The 25,329-nt window shown below is 44.8% G+C and overlaps 1 protein-coding gene across 1 annotated transcript in view; it reads right to left on the bottom strand.

The window, feature by feature from the left end:
* Window positions 1-578: 578 nt before the first annotated feature.
* NSG1 (neuronal vesicle trafficking associated 1) overlaps window positions 579-25,329 on the bottom strand; it is a 128,981-nt gene continuing 104,230 nt past the window's right edge. The window contains exon 5 of the mRNA XM_069631967.1: window positions 579-1,697. Within this exon, the coding sequence (XP_069488068.1) occupies window positions 1,497-1,697 (201 nt within the window). The 3' untranslated portion in view covers window positions 579-1,496. The remainder of the gene's footprint in view (window positions 1,698-25,329) is intronic.

Raw genomic sequence — 25,329 nt, 5'->3', positions numbered from 1 at the left:
GCACGACCTCGGGTGTGATGGGATGGGGAAGATGCGCATATGCCTTGGTCTCCGTATAGCATGTGCGTGCCTTGCATTGTCCATGGCATTATGTGTGATGCGGTGGCACAAATGTGCATATTCCTTGGTTTACTTATAGAGTGTGTGTGTCTGCCTTGCATTGTGCACGGCAGAGAGAAAATAAGGACGCGTACGTTTTTATAGAAGCTCAATAATGATCCCTGTTCAGGACTCGTCCCTGTGTACCTGCGCATGCGTGCAGATAGGGGTGTTGCTAGGTCTGGAAAAGATCTGGGGCTACACTAATTTTGGGACTGTCGGAACTGGGGGCTAGCTAGCCTTTTTGGTTGTAACCCCTCAACTTCTATCCGGGCTACAACCAAAAGACCTGGGGCTATAACCCCCTCAGCCCCCTCTAGCAACGCCTATGCATGCAGATACTCCTCCTTTATTCGATAGAAATAGGCAGACCCAGGGATACAGAAGAGGATTTGACAGATAATCTCTTCATTTGTATTGGAAGGGAAATTGCACAATCCCAGTGTTCCAGCAAGTTACCCTTTTTTTTTTTTTTTTACAAATCAGGAAACGTCTTTAATGGAACACGTTTACAGGGAAACAATGCATAGCTTTTTTTTCGATCGTCCTTGGCATAGCAGTCAAAACATTTAGAACAGATATTTAAAAAGGAATGCTGTTTGCACTCACTATGCATGTCAAATGCTGTTTTTGAATTAAATAAAAATGTGTTTTACAGGAATTAGGCCTACTGTGTATAGTTTGCGTTGTTGTGCATATTTGTACTGGATTCACCAAAGCCACTATTAAAATGCAGTAACATTCTATTGACAGCGGCCTAAGTTAACATTGAACCCGGCTGGTTGCAGTGCTTCATTATAACCTGATGTTGACTGGGTGATTGTAAACAAAATGATTAAAACCCCTGAAAATGTGTGCAGTCTGAACATCTCGTTTTTTCGTTGTTTTTTTCCATCAAATATAGTTATTGACTTTTATATGTTCAAAGATATTCAACTTCTTTAAAAGGTAGGATGTACAGCTATACAGTAGTTCTGCTACTTGGATGCTGGTTATACTAGAGCCAAGCGTCTGATGACAATAACTTAAGGGCCTAGTGACTGGAAAAAATGGCCTATTGCAGACCCTGAAACATTGATACCAGTAAAGAATGCACTGGAGAAAAGAATCTACCAAATGGCCCCCTACCAACTACTCACCCTAACAATCCATCTCAGTTCTTCTCAAGAACAGAATCCCCTGGAACTGAGGTCTTAGGTACAGCATTTTCTGACATGTGCCCAATTTTAGACTCATAACTCACCTGAATTTGCAGACACATCAGCGAACAGAAGCGTGTTTTACCATACATACAATTAACCTATTTTATCCTTAAGCACATTTCATGTGAAGTCCCCACTGAACGAAGTCTCTTGGTTGCCTTCACACCGGGCATATTTGAAATTCGTCAATATCCACTAAGCTGTTTTCTCCGAAGCTTCGGTTTCTTGTTCTGAGAGTTTCTCCTCCGACAGGACGGTCACCCAAGGAGACACTGAGCGGGTGATGGTTTGCTTGGCTAGGTTGTAGTGGTTTATGACTGTATACAATTTCCCCCGAGCGCTGGAGTCTTGCTCGGAGTAAAAGCTTTCTAACCCGGCTGGGATGCATCGGTTGTTCTGTAAGAAAAGGATATGTATATGAATCCTCCTCTACAGTCACACTGTGCACAAAGAATACATGTTCCAAATTCAGAATATTGGTAATGCATGCTGCATGACTCATTATAGGGGCACGTGGATAAGGGCAATCTTACAATCTTTCCTCTAGATACATGCATCAAAAGAAATTCATAATTTCCCTGTTTTCATTTTAATTTAGTTTCCTTTGTAATTAACAGGAAGGAGGAGGATCCAGGCAGGGGGACCTCATGAGCACCCATTGTTCTTATTCCAGCTGCAAGAACTGCAGATGCCCAGCAAGTGAAAAAACAAAAACATAATTGCAGGCTGGATACAATAACCGTAAGGGCCTGTCTTGGCTATTCCAGCAGGTAAGAGCACCAATAAGGCTGTGCCAAAGAATCTCTCTAGAATGGCGTGAGTTTGGGAAAGCAGACTCTTCGTTTTACCACACAGAAACGGAACAGTCACAAGCACCAGGGCCAGTGGGGTACCCTCTGCCTTAGCCCCACGGCCCCACCATCATCAAAAAGGCAGGTGGAATGACATGAGGGCTGCGCCTGGGCGGACATGTTGGAGGAAGAGGAAGGAGCCTGATTAAGAAAAGGAACTCAGCATTACTTGTAACAACGATCCTGTCACAGAAGCACTTATGGGGGCTAACATGACATAAATGCCACCATCATAATGCACATATAATGCAGATGAAATGCACGAGATTAGAAAAGAAAGCTGTTGCTTTATTGACCTGGCGAATGCACAGATTGTCCAACAAAGAGACAGACAGAATAGCTATGGGCCACGGGATTAAATCAAGCACCATAATTGGAGCACTCTAGTCATTGATAGAATATCCCTCACACGTGGATAGCTAATATACAAATGAAAAAGAAGCAAAACATGACTAAAACAGAACCCGGAATAACAAGATTGGAATTGAAAAAGAAGTAATTGAAAAAGAAGACTATGCCTAGTGTGCCACACCTGTAGGAATTGTTGTTTGCTAATGGAGGCTGGTTTGGCATCCCTAAGGAGCAGGGTGCAAAAGGTGGAAGGGCTGTTAATGTGGACTCAGTAGCTCAAAGATTTTGTAGCAAATAGCAAACGAAATAACAGATAATATCATAATAGGTCTCAGGTACAGACGAACAACATTCGCCAACAATGGGGATGTAAACAATAAACACATCAAAAGAAAATCAGAAGAGACCCAAACACAACAAATGACAACCACATCGAATAAAACAACAGGCGCTGAAAGACACAGTTTTTCTGTGAGTGCAATCTCAAGTAATTACTTAGGAAAGAAATAGCTTAGAAAATGTAAATATAAAAGAAAAAGGAAGACTCAGACAGGACAATTAGAACGGAAACCTATTATTTACTTCCTACAGCACACAACTAACCAAAGAAATATGTACTTACTTATCAACCTCCTGGAACTTAGCCTGCTTTCTATCACTAGTAAGTGGAATTCGTTGCTGAGACATTGGTCTACCGTGTGCTCTTTAGCTAACTGGGGACATTATTTTTGGGCAGCGCACCTCTCCCTGCTCACTGTTTCTCATTTTGCAGTGGGGTTGTTGTGCCTAAATCTTTGCCAAGCATCTCCATACCTACTGCTATCAAAGCCAATATGCTTGAACGTATATTTCCCACCGCCAATCTTGGTGATTGCATCAGCATTTCATCTCGGATTTTGTCTCATCACCACATTGTCACAACATCCTTGTACAGTGCTCTACATCAAGGCATGCTCCATTCTGCCCTTCGTTCACAACACCTTTCTTTGGCCTTCCACTCAGCCGCTGCCTATGAGCAATTCTTCCACTGGATTTCCAGAAATCTCGGCAAATTGGTCCCCGCCACTACGCTCCGTCCAAGACGATCAGCCAAAACTACACTATGGTTCAAGCTAAATTAAATCAATAAACACACTTTTATAGAGTTAGAGTTAGAATTCTAGAGTGCAAATAGTGTCCGAATTGTGATGCTGAACTAAACTGACTTGCAAGGCACAGCATACCATCTACCAACATGACATTCTTCAAAACAAATATGAATGCTACAGTCTTACAATTAGTAATAGATTTACTGTTACCATAGAAGTGTTCACTATTACTAAGACATTTCTAACCACTATCTTCTACCATTGTTTCTTCTCAGGACCTGTATAATTGCATGGACTCCTTTTTTCATAATAAAGTCCATGAATCAGAATTCTCCTCCTATCCCAGGTCGCCACCCTTCATAGGATCCCCCTTCTTTGACATACTTTAAGGCTCATGGATCTAATGAAATAGCCTTGTGAATCTTATCCTAAATGAATTACCACTTGCCACCTGCCTACTGAGAGTGCATTCTGAGAGTGAATGTCTCCTTGTTTTAGGGTTGATGCTAATATAAGGCAGGCCACACCATAGGAGATTTGCACCAAAGATGTATTAATGCATGTAACATAAAGTAACAGTCATTCAATCCCCCAGCTTCAACACCCTGCCATCTCTCTTCCTGCCATCTGTCTGTTCACCCTCCTCCAACCACCTCCCCAGCATTCTCTTGCCAGTCCCTTTCATCTTAGAACCAAGAACCCCATTTAACCATATACATGTTATGTATTCACAACCCCAAAGAGTGGGTCTGTTTAATTAATAAACAACACTCAAACTACATTATTATATAACACCCCCCCCCCCACAACTACCAACAATGTGTGTGGAAGGGCTACCTCACACTCTTGCTCGCAATCCTTGCTTTATTCCACATCCTACCATCCTCCAACACACCAGCCTCAAGTACTTGTTTGACTCATTGTGGAACTCAATACATGCTCTCTCCTTTCTTCAGCATTCCTGGCTTCCTTACGCGGATCACCTCTCCTTACGACACCTCACACCTCTTCACTTTCTTCGCTCATTTTGTCTCCTTCATGCCTCTCAACAATTCCTGCACCCATTGCAATCCTAATGTGCTGCATGAGGGTGCGATTGAACATCTCCACCACCCCATTTGTCGAGGGATGATATCAAGTGGTGATATCAAGATATTGTGTGATGCACCACCCCAATACCTTGTAGGAAAATCTCCATCATCCTAGAGGTGAGCAGAACTCCATTGTCTGTCAGAATTTTACTCGGGTAACACTTTCTCTGGAATACACCATCAAGGAAGGTTATTACTGCTTGTGTATCTGCTTCATAAACTATCTTCGCCTCAAACCACTTGGAGTAAATATCCATCAATACAATAACATATCTTTCCCTACCCCTTTGACCCTTAATTGGCCCCAAAATATACTAGGCAACACATTCCCACAGCATCCTAGGCAACTTCAATGGCCTAAAAGTTTGAATATAATTCCTCAGCATTTTGTCCACTTCTCTACATAGCACACACTCCTATATCATCTCTTTGACCTCAGTATCCAAGCCGGCCTCCAATAATCAGCCCTAAGCCTTCCTTTGGTCTTGGTCATGCCCAAGTGGCCATCATGTCTCACTTCTATGATTTGCTTCCAAACACGCAACAACGGAACAACGCACCTTGCCTTGCACAACATCATCCCCTCAATGCCGAGCTCATTCCTTACTCTGTGGAAGACTCCTAAACCCTCAGTCTCCGTCCAATCCCTCCATCCTGTCTCAACAGAAGCCTTAACAGACCTGATCTCGTTGTCCTCAGCATCAGCATCCATCCACTGTTGCCTCCCTACTGCAGCTTCACATACCAGAAACACTCTATGTCACAGTCCACATCCATGGATTAGTACTCATCATCAACTTGGGTTACCCTCGATGGATAGTCCGCCACAGTATTGTCCTTCCCTGACACATGTTGTATCGCAGATTTGTGTCCTTGTAGGGAAGCCACCCATCTGACAATTCTATTAGACACTCCATCCAAAACGTTATTCATGAATATACCCACTAAGGGCTTATGTTCTGTGCATACAATAAATCTCCTTCCCAGAGAAATGCCTTAAATATTTTGATTGCCTGTGTCACAGTGAGTGCTTTCTTCTCAATCACAGAGTGCTAGGTTTCTGAGCCTCTTAGGATCCCAGATGCAAAAGCAATCACTCTCTACAAACCTCCTTGCTGCTGCATGAGTACAGCACCTGAACTTTATTGCTTGCATCAGTCATGATACACGTTTCACAACCCATGTCAAAATTCACGAGAGCTGGAATTCTTGCTGACATTCCTCACACCGGACAAATGGAGTAAATTATTTACAAAGTCCCCTTATGGTACTGCATCTATCTGCAAAATGCACCACAAACTTGGCATGGTATTCAATGAGACCCAAAATCGAGAACCAGTTGTCAGGTACTTGGTGCCTCGACATCCATTATAGTCCTCACTGACTCAACTTTGGCTCAAATCCTTTCTCACTGAGTTTGTGTTCCAAATATGCAATTGAGCTCTCCCTAAACTTCCACTTCTCCTTCCAAAAAATCATGCCAGCCTCCGATAACACTGCCAATCCCCTACTTTTCTCTGTTTATGCTCACACATAGTCTTGCCTGAGTATGTTATCCTGGAAGTTTGTTTATTACATTTATAAAGTGCACAATGCAGCCCTCGGGCATAGTGGCGCTGTTACAAGCAAGGCTTACTTAGTTACAGGAGACAGAAGGAAAGACAGCATGGAAAGACAGCCTGGCTGTGGTTCGTGATAACATTGAACCTAATACCAGACAGGTAGCAGTTAAACATGCAATGTTACAGAGGGTAGGGGCTCTACGGTTCAAGTGTTACAGAGGAACCGGATAGAACTACTACCTTCCTGGACACAAGTATCTGGGTGTACCTAAGTCTGTAGTGTGGACTAGTTGAAGAGCCTCGTTGTGAGGGCTTTGCGGAATGACAGGTGCAAAGTCTCATTCCTTATGGTATTTGGGAAGGCGTTCCATTTTTTTGGAGCTATGAATGGGAAGCTGGTGCAGCCCGCTTTGGCCAGTTTGATCGTGGGGATGTTCAATTGGTTTGAGTAGTGTGATCATTTAGGTCTGGAAGAACTGGCTGTGACTACTTTCTCTGAAAGATAAGAGGGGGCTTTGTTAGAGAGGCAGTTGTGGGTTTTGGCTAGGGTCTTGAATAAGGTGCTCCCTCTTCCTCCACCCGTTCAGGACTGCTAGCAGTGCATCATTTTTAAATAATTTGCAGTCTGTTGAGATTTTTGGCTGATATGCCAGCAAAGAGAACGTTGCAGTAGTCAAGTTTTGCCCCTATGGTGGCTCTGGCTATTGAGAGACAGTTCTGGGTAGATAGGTAGGGTTTAACTGCATTAATCAATTTGAGGCAATGGCGCTAAACTGGCGTGTCATGGAGAGTGTGAAATTGAGGTACACCCCCAGAGTCTGTACTGAGGGTGAGACAATGATTTATGTGTTGTCTATGGTGAAGGCGGTGTATTGTTTATGAAGCTTATTATTGGTTTCCTTGAGACCGACTAGGAGGATTTCGGTTTTGTCCCCGTTGAGGCAGAGCCCGTTGGCTGCCATCCAGGTTTGGATGGTGGCATAGGTCTTGTGCAGTGTCTTGGCATCTTTTTTGTATGAGCCAGAGAATGGGAGGAGGACCCGAGTATCATCACCATAGTTTGTATATCCGATGCCGAGAGCGTCCAGCTTGTCGAAGAGAGGTTTGGTAAATATATTGTACAAGGTAGGTGAAGTACAGGAACCCTGTGAAACTCTGCAGTGAATGGTGGTGGGCGTTGCGCAGGCCTGATTGGAGAAAACCTTCATGGCTCTCCCTTCAAAGAAGGATGTGATCTAGGTAGTGGCTTCAGGGGTGAATTGGGCTGAATTTGTGAGATGTCTGCAGAGGATCCAATGGTCCACAAGGTCAAAAGCTGCAGATAAACCAAGAAGGTTTGCCTTCGTCTATGATTTCAGCTAATCGTTTTTTTAGGTCCAGTAATGCAGTTTCAGTTCTGTGGCCCGGGCAGAAACCCGATTGCCTCTTTCCTAGGATGCCATTGCTTTCAAGGAAGTGCTGGATTGGGTTGTATGCAGCTTTGTCGAGAATTTTTAGCAGAAATGGTACTGTGGTGATGGGCTGCTGGTTGTTGGGGGAGGAAGGGTCTAGATATGTTTTTTTTCATGAGAGGGCATACCCAGGCCTCTTTAAGGCATGGTGCGACAATGCCAGATGCGAAGAAGGCATTTATGAATGCTGTCAGGAATGGTGCTAGGGTGTCAGCACAGTCTTTGATGATATTCGCAGGGCAGATGTCACCCTTGCAGTTGGAGGGTTTTATGTGTTTAAGGAGGGCCAAGACTTCGGTTTCTGAAACATTTCTGAAGGAAAAGATTGTCTTTTCCTGGGAGTGGGTGTTTATAGTGGGCGAGAAGGGCAGGTCAGTGCTGGTCAAGGCATTATGATGGGATTGATTTTTACTCTGCAGGAGGCCTATTTCATTGAGCATAGCTGCTTGAATGCTTGAGCACCAGGATTAATCTTTAACAACGTCTTGGGTGCTGGAGACAGGGTTAGCTAGTTCCCTGAATATGGCAAACATTTCTTTGGATTCTGATTTGGCATTCGTTATTCTCATGTTGTAGGAGGTGGATTTGGCTAGGATAATGGCTTTTTTGTATTGGGTAGACAGTTTGTTAAATTCTTCTTTAGCAGAGTCTTGGAGATTAGTTTGGCACTTGGTGAGCGTGATATGCTTGAGGGTGCGTAGTTCCTGAAGTTCAGATGTATACCAAGAGTTGGCGTGCCTAGACACTTTGGCTTTCTTTATTTCTAGAGGAGCTAGAATGGTATTAACTGCTTTTTTGAGCGTGAGGTTGTGCATTTCTGCTAGAACGAAAGGGTCATTGGAGAAAGGAGGCTTGAGAGCTGGATCCTCCAGATAAGGTAGGAGGTTGTCTTTGGTTAATTTATGGGCGCTCCTGGCTAGTGCTGGTGGTGAGGGAGTGGTAGGCTTAGTGGCTTTGGTGGATTTAGGGATGGAGAAATGAAAGAGGTGGTGGTCGGTCCAAGGACATGGGGTGTTGGAGCTGATGGCGGCGGAACAGTTATGGTCTGCAACCCAGTCGAGGATGCGTCCTTTAGAGTAGGGTTAATGACTCGTTGAAGGAATCCCATGTCATGTAGTGCCTTGGCAAGTGATTTGGCTTGCTTGTCTTTGGGGTCATTAAGGCCAAGGTTTAGGTCACCCAGTAAGATGGTTTTGGTGGTGGTTTTTAGGTCCTCACCCAGTAAATGGAGTAGGTGTTCCTAAAAGTCTGAGGATGGGCATGGGGGTCGGTAGACAATGTGAATGTCAATTGTGCAGTTGCGGGAAAGGAAGAGTTTAATGCGATGGAGTCTGACTTGCCTTCCAGCAGGGAGTTTATTTGTCTGAGTGACAAAGATTCTTTGACTATGAGCGCAACACCACACCTTTTCATATGCAGTTGGTCCTGCCGGTGTATGGTGTAGCCTGGTGGAAGCGCTAGTTAGATAGCAGGGTCCGCTGCTTCGTGAAGCCATGTTTCTGTAATGGTGAGGAGGTCCAGGTTGAGGTTGGTGAGTAGGTCATGGAACTCTGTAGCATGGGCTGGGAGCAAGCGTGCGTTTATGAGGGCACATTGGAGTAGGATGGGGGAATGCTTGGATTGGTGGTGAGTGTGTCTAGTGGTGACTTGAGTCGAGCGATGTTGGTTGCTGACAGGATCGTGGGTACCGTGTGGTTGGTGGGGTGGGGTGAGTGTGATTTGGATTTGGCGTGATTCCTATCAATGGACCGAATGGGCACGGTGGGGTGTAGTTGATCTATCATCTTGGTAGATGTAGGGAGATTGATGGTGGAGGCTGGAGCATGTTTAGGGGTAAAACCTGTGAACATGGGGGCTGACCTACGTGAGGAGCACAAGCCCAGTAGTTAGTTTCTATGATCTGTTGGCCTCGGGCGCATTTGGTACTGCAAGGTTTAGTGCGACAACTCAGCATGGTTAGTCTGCGGTCAAATATTCAAGGGGGCTAGCCTTGGCATAGAATTTCTGAGTGTGTGGATCCTTGGGAGGGCTGGAGAAAGAGGGTAGGAAGTAAGTCGGGGGGATGTCATCTGAGTTGGGAAGTTTCAGGACCATGGCACAATGGTTGGTGGCGGGAGCGCAGGTGCTGAGTGGCATTGAACTGTGGAAAGGCGTAGGCGGGGTGGGGCTGCCTTTTGTTGTGTGCTCTAGAGGCTGGTGTGCGCTAACTGAGAGTGTCACCAGTAGGTTACCAGGAAGGTTGGCTTGTAAGGGGAGGAAATACTAGTTTTGGAGTCGGCGCAACATTAAGACGGATGTGGTGAAGTGGGACTGCGCGTTGATGGCAAACTAATGCGCACGGGTAGAACAATGTTGGGTCATTGTGGGTGTGCACATCACACTAGGAGAAGCATGGGAGCCTTAGTAGGTCGGCTGCCTTAGAAAGTGAAATGCAACAGTGGCTGCAATAGTGCAGTGAGTACACGGGAAGAACAGAGTTGAACAGTTGTGACTGGGCACTAGTCATTAGTTTGCAGTGGCATAGGTTTGCTTCTTGTGTTAATCAGGTATAAGGCAGCATTACAGTGCCAGTTGGAGAGAGTTTGGCAGTGGTGGTTGTTCCTTGCTAGTGGGGGCTACAAGCAAGTCAAGATCGAACAGGCAGTAACTAGGCTGTAGATGTTCAAAAGTGTACTGCAGTGGCAAGAATGCTCGTTCTTTGAAGTTGGGGCAAAACAAGAAGCTTCTGTACAGCGATGACTGTCCATAATCTAGTTATGTCGTAAACAAATCAGGTGCTTAATGAGAGGACCCTTTTCAATGAACCTTTTCCAAATTTAGAGCACAACTGAGAAATGCTTTTCATACTGCACATAACACATTGTCATTTTCATGCTTAGATATACCTGTCCGCCAGGATTGACAGAATGCACAAGCTTGGTTTCTGGATGTTACCGAATAGGGGTTGCATGAACAGAAGCCATCATGTATCAACAGGCTTCTCAATCTCAGTTTCCGAATACTTTGACAAGACAACTCGACCCCAAACCTGCACACTTGTAAGATGCTATAAATTGCATATTGTAGCAATGAAGTTTTTCACTGCATTAATCCAGATAATCTAACAATCCCTGTTGTTGCATTTCTGGGGCATCAGTCACCTGGGATGCTTTCATTCTCCTTGAATTGAGGGTCCATAGATATACAAATATCCAGTCACAGATACTTAGTTGAAGACCCCTTTTTCTCCTACATTACACCTGACTCTGCCTGTTAACAACCCGGTCCAGGTTGTGTGTTTTCTTCCTACGTCGTTGCCTCCTTTTTTCTTCCAGGAGGTTTTTTGTTCGTTGGGCTCCCGTCTGGCTTCAGGATGAACCCGCCCTCCGCACAGTTTCCAGACCTTTCAGTGCCAGTGCTTTTTTGCAGAGTAGGATGACACACTAATGTGTTTAGATCTGCAGCAAATTATTCCCATCCCCTTCATCATCTGGTGCATCACCCTCTGGACTCTTCCAGAGTTACAAACGTAGTAAGATTCCAACAATGTGGATGTGATGCGGAGTGACAATTCTAATGTGCTCAACACATTGGTGCTAGCAGCCATGCTTACCATCTCCCCAATGTTTGGTAGTGGGAAATGATTCACAACAACTACCCTGTTCAGATCCCTGAGATTTATACACAAGCGAACTTGCCCATTTGGTTTCCATTTGGTTTCAGAACCACAACAATTGGAGAAACCAGTACCGGTTATCTTATTTACCACTGAAATGTGACCTGGGATGATAGGATGCACCACAATTCACATTCGCTTTGATTCGCTTTGATCATACCAGCCCAATAGACTTTCCCCTCTCTTTGGGCCATAGACATTGACCACTGTCACCTTTCCTTGCACTCCAGTTTGGCCTTGAACAGCCCCAATATTTCTATGTGCGAATCCCCATAGGCATTTGCCTTCACCAAAGGACGCCTCAGTTTAACTCATTTGAATTTCTCTTCCCACACGTGGCTGTCTGTAATGATATAACCGGAAGCGGTGTCTACCAACATTGACATTCCGACTACATTAATCACAACCACTGCATGTGGCTTCTCTCCCCTCATTGGCTTTAATCCCATCTGACTTACTGACCAGCTCACACCCTCAGCACGTTGATCATCAACATCTATGTCATCCACATCTGCATTCGCCAGATTCATTTCCCAATCATCCGCCTTAGAGAAATTCTTACACCCGGCAAAATGACATTGTTTTCCACATTTGTGGCATAGTGCCTTGGGCCCTGTACATGCTGCATTGCTTGCCAAGTGGAATGTGCTTCCACGCCTGAAACATCTTTTAATACCAGAATCCTTGCTTACTATACTTTCTGTTGGCACTCTCGGTAGCCGCTCTTTTGTAATGCAGTCAATGGCAACAACAGTCCTGTTTGCTGCAGTGGCGGGGAATCAGTTGTGTGCAGAATCCACAGAGATGCACGGGTGAAGTGCAGGAAGCTTGAAGGCTTGACCAGCTCGTCGACACTAATATAAGGCAGACCGGCCATAGGTGATTGGCGCAGAAGTTTTATTCATGCATGTAACATAAAGTAAGTCATTCAAGCCCCCAGCTTCACTGCCCTGCCATCTCTCCTTTATCCCTTCTCCAACTGTCTCTCACACATACACTTGCCAGTCCCTTCCCTCTTAGAATTAAGAACCCCATTTAACCATATACATGTTATGTATTCAAAGGCCAAAAGTGGGGCTGTTTCATAAATAAACAAAACTTAAGCTACATTACTATATAACACATACCTGATGCCTAACCCCTCATCAAGAAGCCTTCGCTGGATCAATATATTATTAATGAGCTGCATCACTTGGAGAGTCTACACATTTGTTAGACTATCAGCAGACTGACATACTGATCAAGGGTTAAGTCCAAGATACTTCGGTTTGGTGGTAGGTGAAGGAGGAATGACTGCTTTGGTACTATTCAATTAATCTGCTACCTTTACCGCCATTAACCCTGAGATAACCTAAGACCATGTAAGGTGCAGATATGCCGATTTCACAATTCCTTTCTGCAGTCATTTTTGACCAGCTGAGCCCTTTAAATTATGATCTCATACTTATAATGGAAACCTTTCCCATGAACTGTGTGTTCCATAAGGTATTCAATATTAACGTGCAGTAATTAGCTGTTCTCATCCACACCCAATTGTTTATATTTTACTCCTACATAGAAGACACCTTAATTACTCTCTGAACTGAAGGACATTTTGCTGAAGCAGCTTCTAAATTCGTCTGCTGTCTGTTGGGCATGAGTGAATGGATAGGAGCCAATTGGCTAAAGCTCAACTCTGATATAATAGAGATACTTCTGTTAGGAATAGTTCTCAACAAGTCCAACATTCCCTTCTGAGCCACCTCCACCACTTTGTCAAATGTTCCGAACGTAGGAGTCCCAATCAATCACAGTCTCTCCTTGACACCTATGGTACACATTTTCTCCACCGCTCTTGTTGTAGAAGATCCAACATTGTGTCTGGCTCGAGATTCGGCATTTGCTCACACTGAAAACTTGATATGTGTTGTCACAGCCACGAGAATCTCATGGCTGGACAACTGTAATTCCATTTTTCTTGGGCATCCTGAATACCAGTTCAAATTCTTACAAACTGTGGAAAATGTGATGGCTCTTTGTCTGATGGGTATCAGAAAGTTTAACCATATTTCTCCTGTGCTGCTCCAAGTTAATTGACTTCCAATCTCATATCATATCCAATTCAAGTTACTGTATTTAGCCAACATGCTTTCTATGGAAAGGGACACTAATTTTTACATGATTAGAGAGTGCTCCAAACAACAACATACATTAATAGTAAATACCAAAGGAGCCCGGACTACAGGAACAGTACCTACTGAAAACAGAACCTGAACATTTTGAAATCATATCTGCAAATACCACAAACTTGAAAAACATCACAAAAATATGAAAAACACAATACTGAAAACACAGCCAGTAATGTTGTCATAAGGAGATCTGGAGTTAATCTACTATTTGATGCAAGAGATCTGGGAACAGCCAGCAAAGAACATTACACCTAGCAGCAAAGGTGTCATGATGCACATCTATCTTGTCACTAGCTGCTTATAAAGAGAATGCTGTCCAATGACAGAAGGATGGTGGTGGTATCACTCACAATTTTTGAAACTGTTAAAGCAACCAGTAATTCACCCACATTTTTTTTACTAGGAACAAAAACAGCAGCACAGCAGCCATCTTAAACATGCAACTATTCTGTTTTCATTATCTCCATGGGCATATCTCAATTGAGCCGTAGCACCAGAGGGTGGCCCAATGGAGCCTCTTAAACCAAACGCAAAAATGACCATCACAAGGCTGCCCCAATGCCCCAAAACCTCATGGTAGCCCAAAGTACCACAAACACCATGCTAAAGCTCACTTAAGTCTATGATAAAGGGTAGTTAATGACGGTAAATAGGGTGGGTCAGTATAATGGGTTGTGAGGACATGCCATCTCATTTTTATTAAATAATAAATGTATGCAGGTAATTCCATCTCAGAAATGGTGTTTTGCTAAACTGACTCCCTTTTCATTAAACTCCATGCTTAAAGCATGGTGTATACCTATGCCCTTCTGCATCAATATCCTGATCTCCAGCCCCTGCTCTTGAGTAGCACAGATCAGGTTCAAAGATCACAGATGCCCTGATTGACAGATGCTATGACAGTCAAGTCCCTACAGCACAGAGGTTGCATTTATGCCTACACCTTTGTTCCAAAATGATCATAATTGTGATAAACTACCCAAATGTTGGCAGGATAGTCCTGAAATAAAAGCCATACCTTTTTAAGGGATGATGGTTGATAGTTTAAATAAATGTTAAAGCCACATCTGATTTGAAGCACACCTGTGTCGTCCCTGTGAGCTAAGAGAGCTATGTGTGTCTATGTGGATTTCAGGCACCTGCATCTCTAAATTTCAAATAAGTTAAATGGGCAGGATGCATGACTCTATTGAATTGAGAGGAAAAATAACAGCTCCTTTTCCAGGACTGGGAGCTCACAACTGGAAATGCAAGTTGAGCCTGGCTTCAAACAGCCAAGTCCATAATACATGCCTGCCTCACACTAGGCAGACCTTCCAGGATTTTGCGGCATGAAATGGCAAATTTTGCGGCACAAACCTTTATTTATTGCAGCATTTTTGCGGGACATTTTGTATTAACTGGAGGGAGTAAGATTGACACATTGCAGGAAATAGGCAGAGTGCAAGGCTACAAGAGAGCCAGGGTAACATTATGTATCTTTTGTACTAATTTAATAGAAAGAGTCCCAGGCTACATTTTTGGTTTAATGTGCATGCCTATTTAATAGTATTAACTAAATTGATCATTATCAGTTGTAATGCTGAAAATATTCCCCTTCTATGTTCTCCAATCCTCCAAACACCCACACACCTCTCTCACCAACACACACACACATCTCACGAACTCCGCATCACAACTTGCATTCCTGAACCTCTCACTCTGTCATACAAATACTCACGTGCTATGTCATACTGTCAATTCACAATTTACACTGCCCAGCCCCTACCACACTCCAAATCATACTCCCAACTCACACCTTACACTCTACAATTCCTCCCGCAATATACAGTCCTTCATTCTTTTGTGCTGTCTCTGCATCTTGCATCCTTTCTCCCATTCTTTCGCACTCTTCCCTCATCCTTTTCCCCAATCTGCAGCTCACTGCCTCTTTCCGGCCAACCGCTTCCTCTCTGCTTTCTGGCTCACTGACCACACGCTCCCTGTACCTCTGCTCGCTCTCAGATTTCTGGCCCACTGCATCACTGCTTACTCTGCTCTCTTGTGCACCACTTCCTCCTCTGACCCACTGCTCTCCCTCTGCTTTCTTGCCTATCACTTCACATCCCACCCATCACTCTCCTATCTCTCCTTTCCCTCTCATAGTATAACCATTTTTTTAATGTAGATTTTGAGGCAGATCCTCAAAAATTTTAAAATAGAGCCGAGGATATGCTATTTTTAGACAACCCATTTTTGGAAATGAGCAGGTCACCTTATTCTCAAAGGTGACCGGCGCATTTCCACAGGTTTGCGCTGTACCGCAAATTGTGCACTGGCCAGCTGCCTTGAATGCTGTTCTGGGTTGTTTGACCGAAGTGTAATTATTTGCGGCGGAATTGACCATAGTCAATTTTGCCACAAATTAATTTGCACTTCAGCCGAACAACCAAAAATGTACCTTTCACCACCACCCCACCCTCCTCTCCTACTTAACTGCTTGGTCGCTGCCGCTTCCCCTGCAAACCTGCGGTGTCAGATCAGTCCCTCTAATGCTGGTCGGATCAGAGTCCGCAGGGTCCCTTTTTAGTTAATTTCTTTTTTTTTTCTGTCCCCGCCTCCAATTTTGAGGAAGTGGAGGACACCCCTGCAACCCTTCAGGGGCCTGCCACTGTAAAATGCGACCCAAAAAATGCATTTGTATCCTGTTTGAGCAACAGAAATGCAAGCAACACAGCAGCGGTTCATAACTTAAAAGAAATGCATGACAGGGTCAGGAAAGACCCTGTCATGCAGTGGCACCCCCACATCCTGTGCGCGTAGGGTTGCCTACGATTTCTGCACGTTTAAAAGTGCATCTTGCTTGGAAATAAAGGATGCTCTTTTATATTGGCAGAAACGCCACTTTATTTGATCAAGGAGGTGAAAAAGTCCATCTGAATGGGCGCGCATATGAAATGTCCCATTCATGTGTCCCTAGTGGATTGGGCTGCTCTTTTTCTGGGCGTAAGTGATGAGATGTGTTGGCGCATTTCATTTCTTGCGTAAAAAATAGTAGAGAACCTGGCACCCTGAGTATTTTGTTTCCATACTAATTTTAGCAGATTCGTTTTTTAAAAAAAAACATTTTTTTTAAAGATGCTGTTTTTGCACAAAACTGCAGTTTTTGAGGAATTTTGCGCAAAACGGCCGTTTTCGCAGCATTTTGCGGGATCGCAAAATCGCTATAAACTGGAGGGTCTGACTAGGGGGCTGCACACCAGAGAGCCTTTGAAGCTGTAGGCTGGGAAAGGGGATGTGAAAGGACAGCCATATAGCACAAGTGGTTTGCGGAACGTTCCTCTATCTTACTTTTCTGTTGTCTTTTCTCTCCTTCCTGTCATCTCCAGTTCCTGTGAAACAAGACACTCTGGGTATGTCATCAGAAGGCAAGGTGCACTTGTCATTAGGACAGGTATTTGACCCCTTAAAACTGGCTTGCTTCCCTCTTATCATATGTGGCATTTTGTTTATAAAAGAGGGGGTCTCCCAGCCCATGTTTGATTGGCTTTTGGACCTTTAAGAACATGATCAATAATTTATGTGGACCTCTTTTGGAAGATGCAATCTTTCAAAAGCCCCTCAGCCTTTGAGATGAAGATGGAGCACTCCAAGGGAGAGGCAGGCTCTGCTCCCTACCCACTCCCAGGACAGATTGGGGGTGACACTTGTGGAGGACCAACGTCTACTACTATGCATACAAACCGTGTTAGGCTTGGAGAGCAGAGACTGAGAAGGTCTCACCTTACTCTGGGAGGCTCTTGCAGTGAGTCCACAGCATCCTCAGTGCCGAAAAGCCAGGATCTCTGTTTTCACAACATCAAACTGATGAAACAGCGCTCAAACCATAGTTGTGCTCTCAAACCAATAGGACCTGCCGGTCCTGCTTTTGGATTTTGTCACTACCCTGAACATTGAGCATGTGGTCCCCTTTTCCCCCTGAAGCCACTTACTTTCATTTTCTTTCTTCTTCTCGCAGTGCCCACTTACTCTCTCACTTCCATTCCCCTGCTCACCTCCTGCCTCCATCCCATCCCTCTGCCCACCCTCCCGGACGCAGATTGGGCCACTGGTGTGATCAAGTGACTGAAACCAAGTAGCAAGGCTTTCCTTGCCTGCATCCACCTTGGTATGGCCGTTTATTTGCTGTCCTGAACATCCGCTAAGTGTTCCCCTTTTCCCCCTTTAGCCCCTCGCTTTCTTCTACTCTGTGAGAAACCAGAAGGTGTCTCACCCACTAGTCTCTGGGGACCTGTCATCCAGGACACAGCCATCACTTTGGATCCAGTTCCTGTGGGTGGACCAGTGTAGGAGGATCACCTGGGAGAGGGGTTTCGGTGAGCGGGAGTGGGACACCGGATTTTGAGACGCTGTATCCCCTTCCCTGTAACACCTTTACCCCATACTACCAGGTAGGTCATTTAGGAACTCTACCCCATCCCCTTTATCAACACTCTCACTCACACTTTCAGCCCGCTATGAGAGAAAACAGACTAACACCCGAGCAGTATACCTGGAGTGTCCCAATACAATGGTCAGAGAAGGTCAGGCAATTACTGACCATCACAAACAGTTGACTTCCATTAAGCTTACCCACATGGATAAAAGTTGGAGCACGAGAGCACACTCTTAGTGAGGCAAAGCACATGAGGAAACAGCAGTTTTAGGACGGCAGCTGAACGAGAGAAGAGAGATGGCAAAACAGAAGGGGATCGCAAGGAGGGAAATTCCCTTGACCTTTTCAACAAGGAACTGCTACTTTCCCGAAATCTCAAGAATAGAAATCATAAGACCAGAAAACCAGGATGAAGAAACCTGCATTGTGTGTCAGAGATACCCGGGTCCCTTCGGCATCAATAATCAAGGTGGGGAGAAGTGCCAGCCACAGTGGTACCATCTTTGGCTCCAAGAACAAAGCAGTGTCAGTGGAATCAACACAGCCCATGAGTTGGGGAGACCGATACAAGTCTGTTCTGTGTTCAAGCGAAGGTTGCAAGCGGCAACATTGTATGGCGAGTGCTAGAACGAACATTGTTAAAACATGTGTGATAAGAGACGCAAGTAAAGTTGAACTGCTGATGAGTGATTGAACTTTAAAAGCAAGATACAATACCTTTGACAGAGTGGTCCAGCACCATGTGGGTGCTCAATTGAAGGTCTCTGTAAGGCATCCAGTTGAGAAGTGGCAAAAGCAAAAGTGAGGAAAAGGTTATGTCAAGAACAGAATGAGTAATTGTGAATCAAAGTGGTCCCGGGACGGGTCGAGCAAAGTCCAGCGCATAGTCGAAGTCTTGGATTTTGATAAAGTAGAGAAAGTTTCATAAAGTAGATACATTTGGTCCAATCCCAGCAGAGGGAGAACAATTGAAGGTTTTGTGTTAAAGTGAATCTGAGCCCAGTGGAGTGGGACCCGGGGTGAACAGTAAATCACCTGAGAAGTTGTACATGCGAAATCCTAAGAAGAAAAGAACTTTCATGTTTGTCGTGTTCCATCATGCCCTCTGAAATAAGAGACTTTGAATGGCAAAGAGACTTTGACACAGAAGGCACTGATATTAATGTTTTGAACTCCATTATCGTGCTAAAGAAGGCAGAGAGCGTGCTAAACTCAAGCGTGCATGAATATCCTTTTCTTTTGCATAACATTGTTTCCCACACTATTTTTATTTAGAAGTAAGGATTGGATATAGGTTCATTAGCATAGGCCCTTTTATTTTGACCAGCTCAACTAGGACTGCGTTATTACTATTTGATGGTCGTAGCTTGCTCTCATCTTTAGATTTAGGATTAGATCATCATTTTTCCAACCCAATTGAAGTTCAATAAACACCCTTGTACTTTGATCACTTGTGTCTGTCTTACTGTTTGATATCATGCCTTCCTTACATCTCCCAGTGGCTGCTTCCCCTCTTGCTTCCATTCCCCTCCTAGCCTCCCTCCTCCCTCTGCCCACCCTCCCTGATGCGGATTGGGCCACTGGTGTGGTCAGGTGATGGGAAGGTCCCTCTTCATGGATTTGCCAATGGCAGCGATGCCTGGGCAGCTGCTGGCTACGGGCCACAAGGCAAAGGGCAGCTCCCCTACTAGGAAGCTCCACTCCATGTTTCCCCATGTTTGCCTGGGATGCCTGATGCAGACAAGCTACAGCGACTGATAAGGTAAGTGTGGTGTGGGTGGGGAGTGCATCCATTATTGTACTCCAGTAAAACCCCACCACTCTTATTACCTAAAATGTCATGCCTACTTGCATCTGGCCAAATTGTGTAACTGGTTTCATTACACTGCCAATGTTTGAGTAGGTGTTTCTTCATTGCAGTTTATAACACTGTAATAACACTATGTAGATTACCTGTGGAGCACCCTGGATGGTCAGTTGGATGTGTTGGGAGTTGTCTGTGTGCTGCGCTTGGCTGTGTTCTGGGAGTGGGAGGTGTGTTGCCCTTGGATGGATTGCTGGTGGTAGGAAATCAGTTGCACTTAGATGGATTCTTGGGGTATGAAATGTGTTGCACCAGGATAGATTTTTGGGGGTAGGAAATGAGTTGCACTTGGGTGGATTTTTGGGGGTGGGAGATGTGTTGTACCTGGATGGATTTTTGGGGGTGGGAGGGGATTTGTACTTAGATGGATATTGAGGGTAGGAAATGTGACCCGCCTGAGTGGATTTTGAGGTTGAGAAATGAGTTGAAGTTAGAGGGATTAGGTGGGGTAGGAAATGTGTTGCACTTGGATGGATTTTTCACGGTAAAATATGTGTTGCACTTGGAGGGATTGTTGGCGTGAAATGAGTTGCATGGGAGATCTGTTGCAACTGGATGTATTTTTGGGGGTGGGAGGTAAGTTGCACTTAGATGAATTTTGTGGGTAGGAAATGAGACACACTTGTGTGGGTTTTGAGGTTAGGAACTTAGAGGGATTTTGGGGCAGATAATGAGTTGCACTTAGACAGATTTTTGGGGGCAAGAAATGTGTTGCACTTGGATGGGTTTTTGGGAGTAGCAAATGTGTTGCACTTTTAGGTATTGTTGGGTGTGGAAGATGTGTTGTATTTGGATTTTTGTTTGGGGGTAGGAGATGAGTTGCACTTGGATGGATTGCTGGGAGTAGGAGGTGTGATGCATTTCAATTGATTTTGAGGTTAGAAAATTAGTTTCACTTGGATGGATTTTGGGGGAGGGAGATGTTCTGCATCTGTATGGATTTTTTGGGGCGGCAGGGGAGTTTCACTTAGATGGATTTTGGGGGTAGGAAATGTCACAACGTGTGTGGGTTTTGAAGTTAGGAAATTAGTTGCACTTAGAGGGATTTTTGGGGCAGGAAATCTGACACACTTGGATGGATTGTTGGGGATGGGAAGGGTGTTGCACCTAGATGGATTTTCAGGGGGGTTAGGAATAGTTTTGCACTCTTTCACTAGCCTGTCGATTTAGGCAGATGTTTATGATGATGTCCTGTCCCCAGAACTCTGAAGGTCATTGTGAGAACCTGCCAATGCGCCTTGAAGTCCTTTGAGGACAGACAGTTTATTTACACCTAAAATATGCATTAGGACTGGCCCTTCTGCACTTAAAGATCTGTCAGGATAGCTTTCCACTTCACCCGGCCTTGGTACTAGTGGTATTTTGTGAAGGCTAGTCTGTGTCGCTAACTATTTGTCGCAGCCACAAGAATCGACAGAGGATGACACTACATGAACAATCAGGTGCATCTACAGCAACTCCATCTGAGTTTCGAGGTATGTATAAAAGTGCCACTGCGGTGAACACTGGCCACAGGCATGGCTACACGCACACATCAGAATACAGCAATGACTATGACAAATCGGTCTTGCTGGTCACATAATTGTTCCACTTACTTACACCAGACTACTCCTCAACACCTCTGCCATTAGTATACAGCTAATACCTATGACAAATTCGGGCCAGCTGGACACATAACGAGTCTCTTACTCTCACGCTTTCTCCTAACCTCTCTCAGCACCCATTCCATGCCTGAACAAGTGGGATGCTTTTTTTATCGGAGCCCGAACTGCCCTCCTACACCTCACAATAGCCAAAAGCACAATGCTTTCTAATCCTACTCCATGATCTCAAACATTCTGCAGTTCGGTCCCCGAGGGGGTTCCCAAGACTAGTGCATTGAGATATAATAATGGTAAACGGCGCTATATAAATGACACTATAATACAATACAACACATTCGAATTCTGAACCACAGCATTCATTAAACTGACTTGCCGCTGCATCATGCCAAGCCAAACACGTCACCTATTTGGATCAAAGTACAGGGTCAACATTGTTGACATGTCTGTTGCACTGCTTCTTCAAACATTGCAATGCATCATGAGGATCATTGCTTCGAACCACTAGACCTCAATTTGAATGGCTGGTGCATCGTGTCACTCATTGACCATGAACCAGCGGTTATCAAGCTGCTTTCGACCAACATCCATTTTGAACTGATGCAAAGACAGATCATCGCTTAAACCAGTACAACCCAATGCACCCAAACCTGGTCTGGCCCGCATCTACAACACCTAAAAGCCTGGTCGGACACTGAAGAACTGCCATACATTGGAATCATGTTGTTGGGATGCATGCGCAGCTCCCCTGACACCCAAGTGGTTCCGACTGAGAGCAATATGCTAGGAGTGTGTGCACTTAATGGCAGTAGGGGTTGGGGGAGGAGAGAGGTGTATGGTAGGGACAATAGGATGTAGAAATGTGTAGGAAGCATAGAGGGTCAAGATATTAGGCTTTCCAAGTGGCAAAAGTTTACTGAACCACTGCCATTTTAGAAGCTAGGCCCAGAGTGGCCAGGATCCATTACCAGAGCATGATAGACGTAGGTCTTAACAGTAATACACTCTCCCATCTACGCTCCCATCTCAGGCGGTAGGCTATGAGGTCAGTTCATCAAGTAAGACATAACCCTCCATTGTTCCACAGTGCAGGCCCATGTAATCTGAAAGGAATGTGAACAGCGAAGCAAGGGTAGGGTTGTGCCTGTCCCTGAAGGGCGATCTCAGGGGAGGAAGGGCAGAGATATGGAGCTGCCAAAACATGTATCTCAGATTCAGAAGACCCAGGCACCCAAACTACCAGTTATTCTATTTGATCTAGCCACACTATTGAGTAGTGAATCTGCAATGTGCAACCCAGGGAGGAGGCACATGCCAAAGGGAAGCACACACAAATGCCCTGTGATTTGTACTGTGAGGTGCGTGAGATGAGGATCACACATTTAGGTCAACGTTGGGGAGGCACAGTGGGTGCGCCAGTGTGTCTGGGATCAAACAAAACTCTTCGCATTTCTGAGAGCTATCTTGACCTCAAGAGTATCCATTGAGCTCATGTCTGATTACCAGGTGCACATCACATGGTCGAAATGCGAGAAGAAGAGTCTTCTCCTCATACGAAACAATTGTGTTGCTAGGGTGTAAAATTAATGAAGCCAAGGGACATGTGGAAGAAGATCGACACAAGCAACTGCAGCCAATCATCTCATGGTCAAGAAGGGGCCGACATTATATATAAAGAGGGCCCAACAATGAGAATGATGAGATGTTACCCTATATTGTTTGCATCATGCCCTTTAGAAATGCTTTGTATGTTTTGAACTAACCAGTGCGCTCCTTGGTAGTAGGGTTTGAATGCCCCTCCTGACATGTATTTTTCTGTATGCAAGTAAAACTGTGTTATCCTCCAAAAGGTGTTCCAAGCTTTTTTCCCTAGAGGGTTGTATTTATTCTGTGTCTGGTTGTCAGGGGGTCTGCCCCACATTTTGGTGACCCCAACATGATCCAAGATTTTCCGCAGAGATGGAGGCTGCCTGGCCACACATCTGGAGGGGTCGCGCCCACCTGCCGCTAGCAGTGCCTTGTGCACATCCTGGAGTGGTTCACAGGTGCAGTATTGCTTGAATTCCTGTCTGTTCTATGGAGCAGGGCGCAGCTCCTGGGAGTTGCAGGCCGTTGATGGGTCCCCGTGATGGACAAACTCGGGAGAACGTACAGACGGAAGTACACCTTTTGCGGGAGAAACCATGTGGGGAGAGAGAGAGAGAGGACGGGGAATGAGTGTGGCTGTGGCTTATGGAAAGAGTGGGGGAGTAAACTGAAGGGAGCATTTGGGTTTGTGAAAAGACCATGTGGCTGTTTGTTTTTATTATTATTATTATGATGGGATAAGAGGATAAAGGAGTACAGGAGCCTTCACACGAAGAAGACAGCAATGTATTCTTAGGATATCAAATAAAGGAAAAAGGGTAGAGGCTCTGTATATTTAGAGGGCCTGGGATCTCCTCACCCATTGTAAATGGGGTGTTGGAACGATACATTTTTGTAGATTTTGTTGTTGGTTTATGACGGACTGAGGAGTGGTCCATTGTGTGGAAAGAGGAGATGCTCACTAATTTTAATGAACTAAAGTAAGTGATTGCCATAGCACCAGTGTTAGCAACACCTGATTGTGAACACGAAAGTTATCTTTTTTCACACTCTGATGGCCAAATGATAACAGCTGTAATAACACAGACAAGCACAATGGGCCAAAAGCCCCTATCATGCAGGGCCAATTTCCATGTGAGCAAGTGCTCACCGCCGCGCATTTGCCATGGAGAAGTCTTTTACGATCACCATGGGGTGTTCAGTAACTCTGCACATGGAGCATGTAGTTTCTGCTATTTTAGAGAGGTCTAAATCCACTTTGACTACACAGTAAGCATTGTCATATGAGATCATATTGTCTAGGCTCAACAATCACAAGCAATGCAAAACAGCAAATTCTGCAATATTTTTGACTGAGCCTATCACTGCCAATGACGAAGTGCATGATTGCGCCACTTATGAAGGACCAGACGATGACACCTGAAAAGCAAGTGACTATGCCTTAGATGAGGGAGAGGTGTTTTTTGTTGACGAGTCGGCCACCATTGTCAAGAGACAGGCAAAAGACACACAGGCGCGGATGTGGTCCGCCTAGCGGATAGAGATTACGCAACCCAGTGTTAGGGAGAATTGTCAGAAATGTGCTGATCCCCTCTACCTTAGAGACCCCCAGCAACTTTGCAGGATTTTGAGGACTTGATATTTTTAACCTGGAGAGAGTGAGACCCTTTCTCCCCATTGTCTCATGTATTTAAATGTAATTTTGCACTCTGTGTTTCTTTTTGGTTGTGGATTCTGACAAACTCCATAGGCATCATCTTTTACATTGTGTGACACAGCACCTTCAGTGCAGTGACACAGGGAAGTAGTTTAGATTTCCCCCAAAGGTTTAAATACCTTCTCTGGGAAAAAACTACTGTTTCCCAGAGCAGTAAAGTGAAATTGACTTTACTTACATTTGTAACTTTCTAGACCCAACACACACTATCTTACAATAGGGTGCTGGTGGGGTTACCTAGTATCCCCTTTGTCTAGTTTCTCATGTAACAATTTGATGTTACCCTTTCCTCACTGAATGGCTGGTGGCAGTGGTTTACTTTTTACTACCATTATGGGATTTTAACGTGGGCTGCGTTCGCAGCCACAGTAAAGCACCGATGGGTGCCATTTTTGTCAAAATGGCCCCGGTCTTCTTTTTCGCCATTTATTTGTGGAAAGGTCCTTCTTGAGATTTATTCTGTGCACCAAACCAGGTTTGGTCCCTTTGTTCATTTTGCCTTTGGCGGGATTCACGAGTGAATCCCGCCTCTGGCTCCAGGGTGGCTGGTGTGGGCACGAAGCAAGGGAGGTGCCCGAAACTCCCTGTGCTTAGTCTCCTAGGAGACAGGACTGCACTCATAGGTGAT

The sequence above is a fragment of the Ambystoma mexicanum genome, chromosome 6q, assembly GCF_040938575.1.
Source record: "Ambystoma mexicanum isolate Mex_15411 chromosome 6q, UKY_AmexF1_1, whole genome shotgun sequence".
NCBI lineage: Eukaryota > Metazoa > Chordata > Amphibia > Caudata > Ambystomatidae > Ambystoma > Ambystoma mexicanum.
This window is presented reverse-complemented; position numbering and strand designations above follow the sequence as displayed.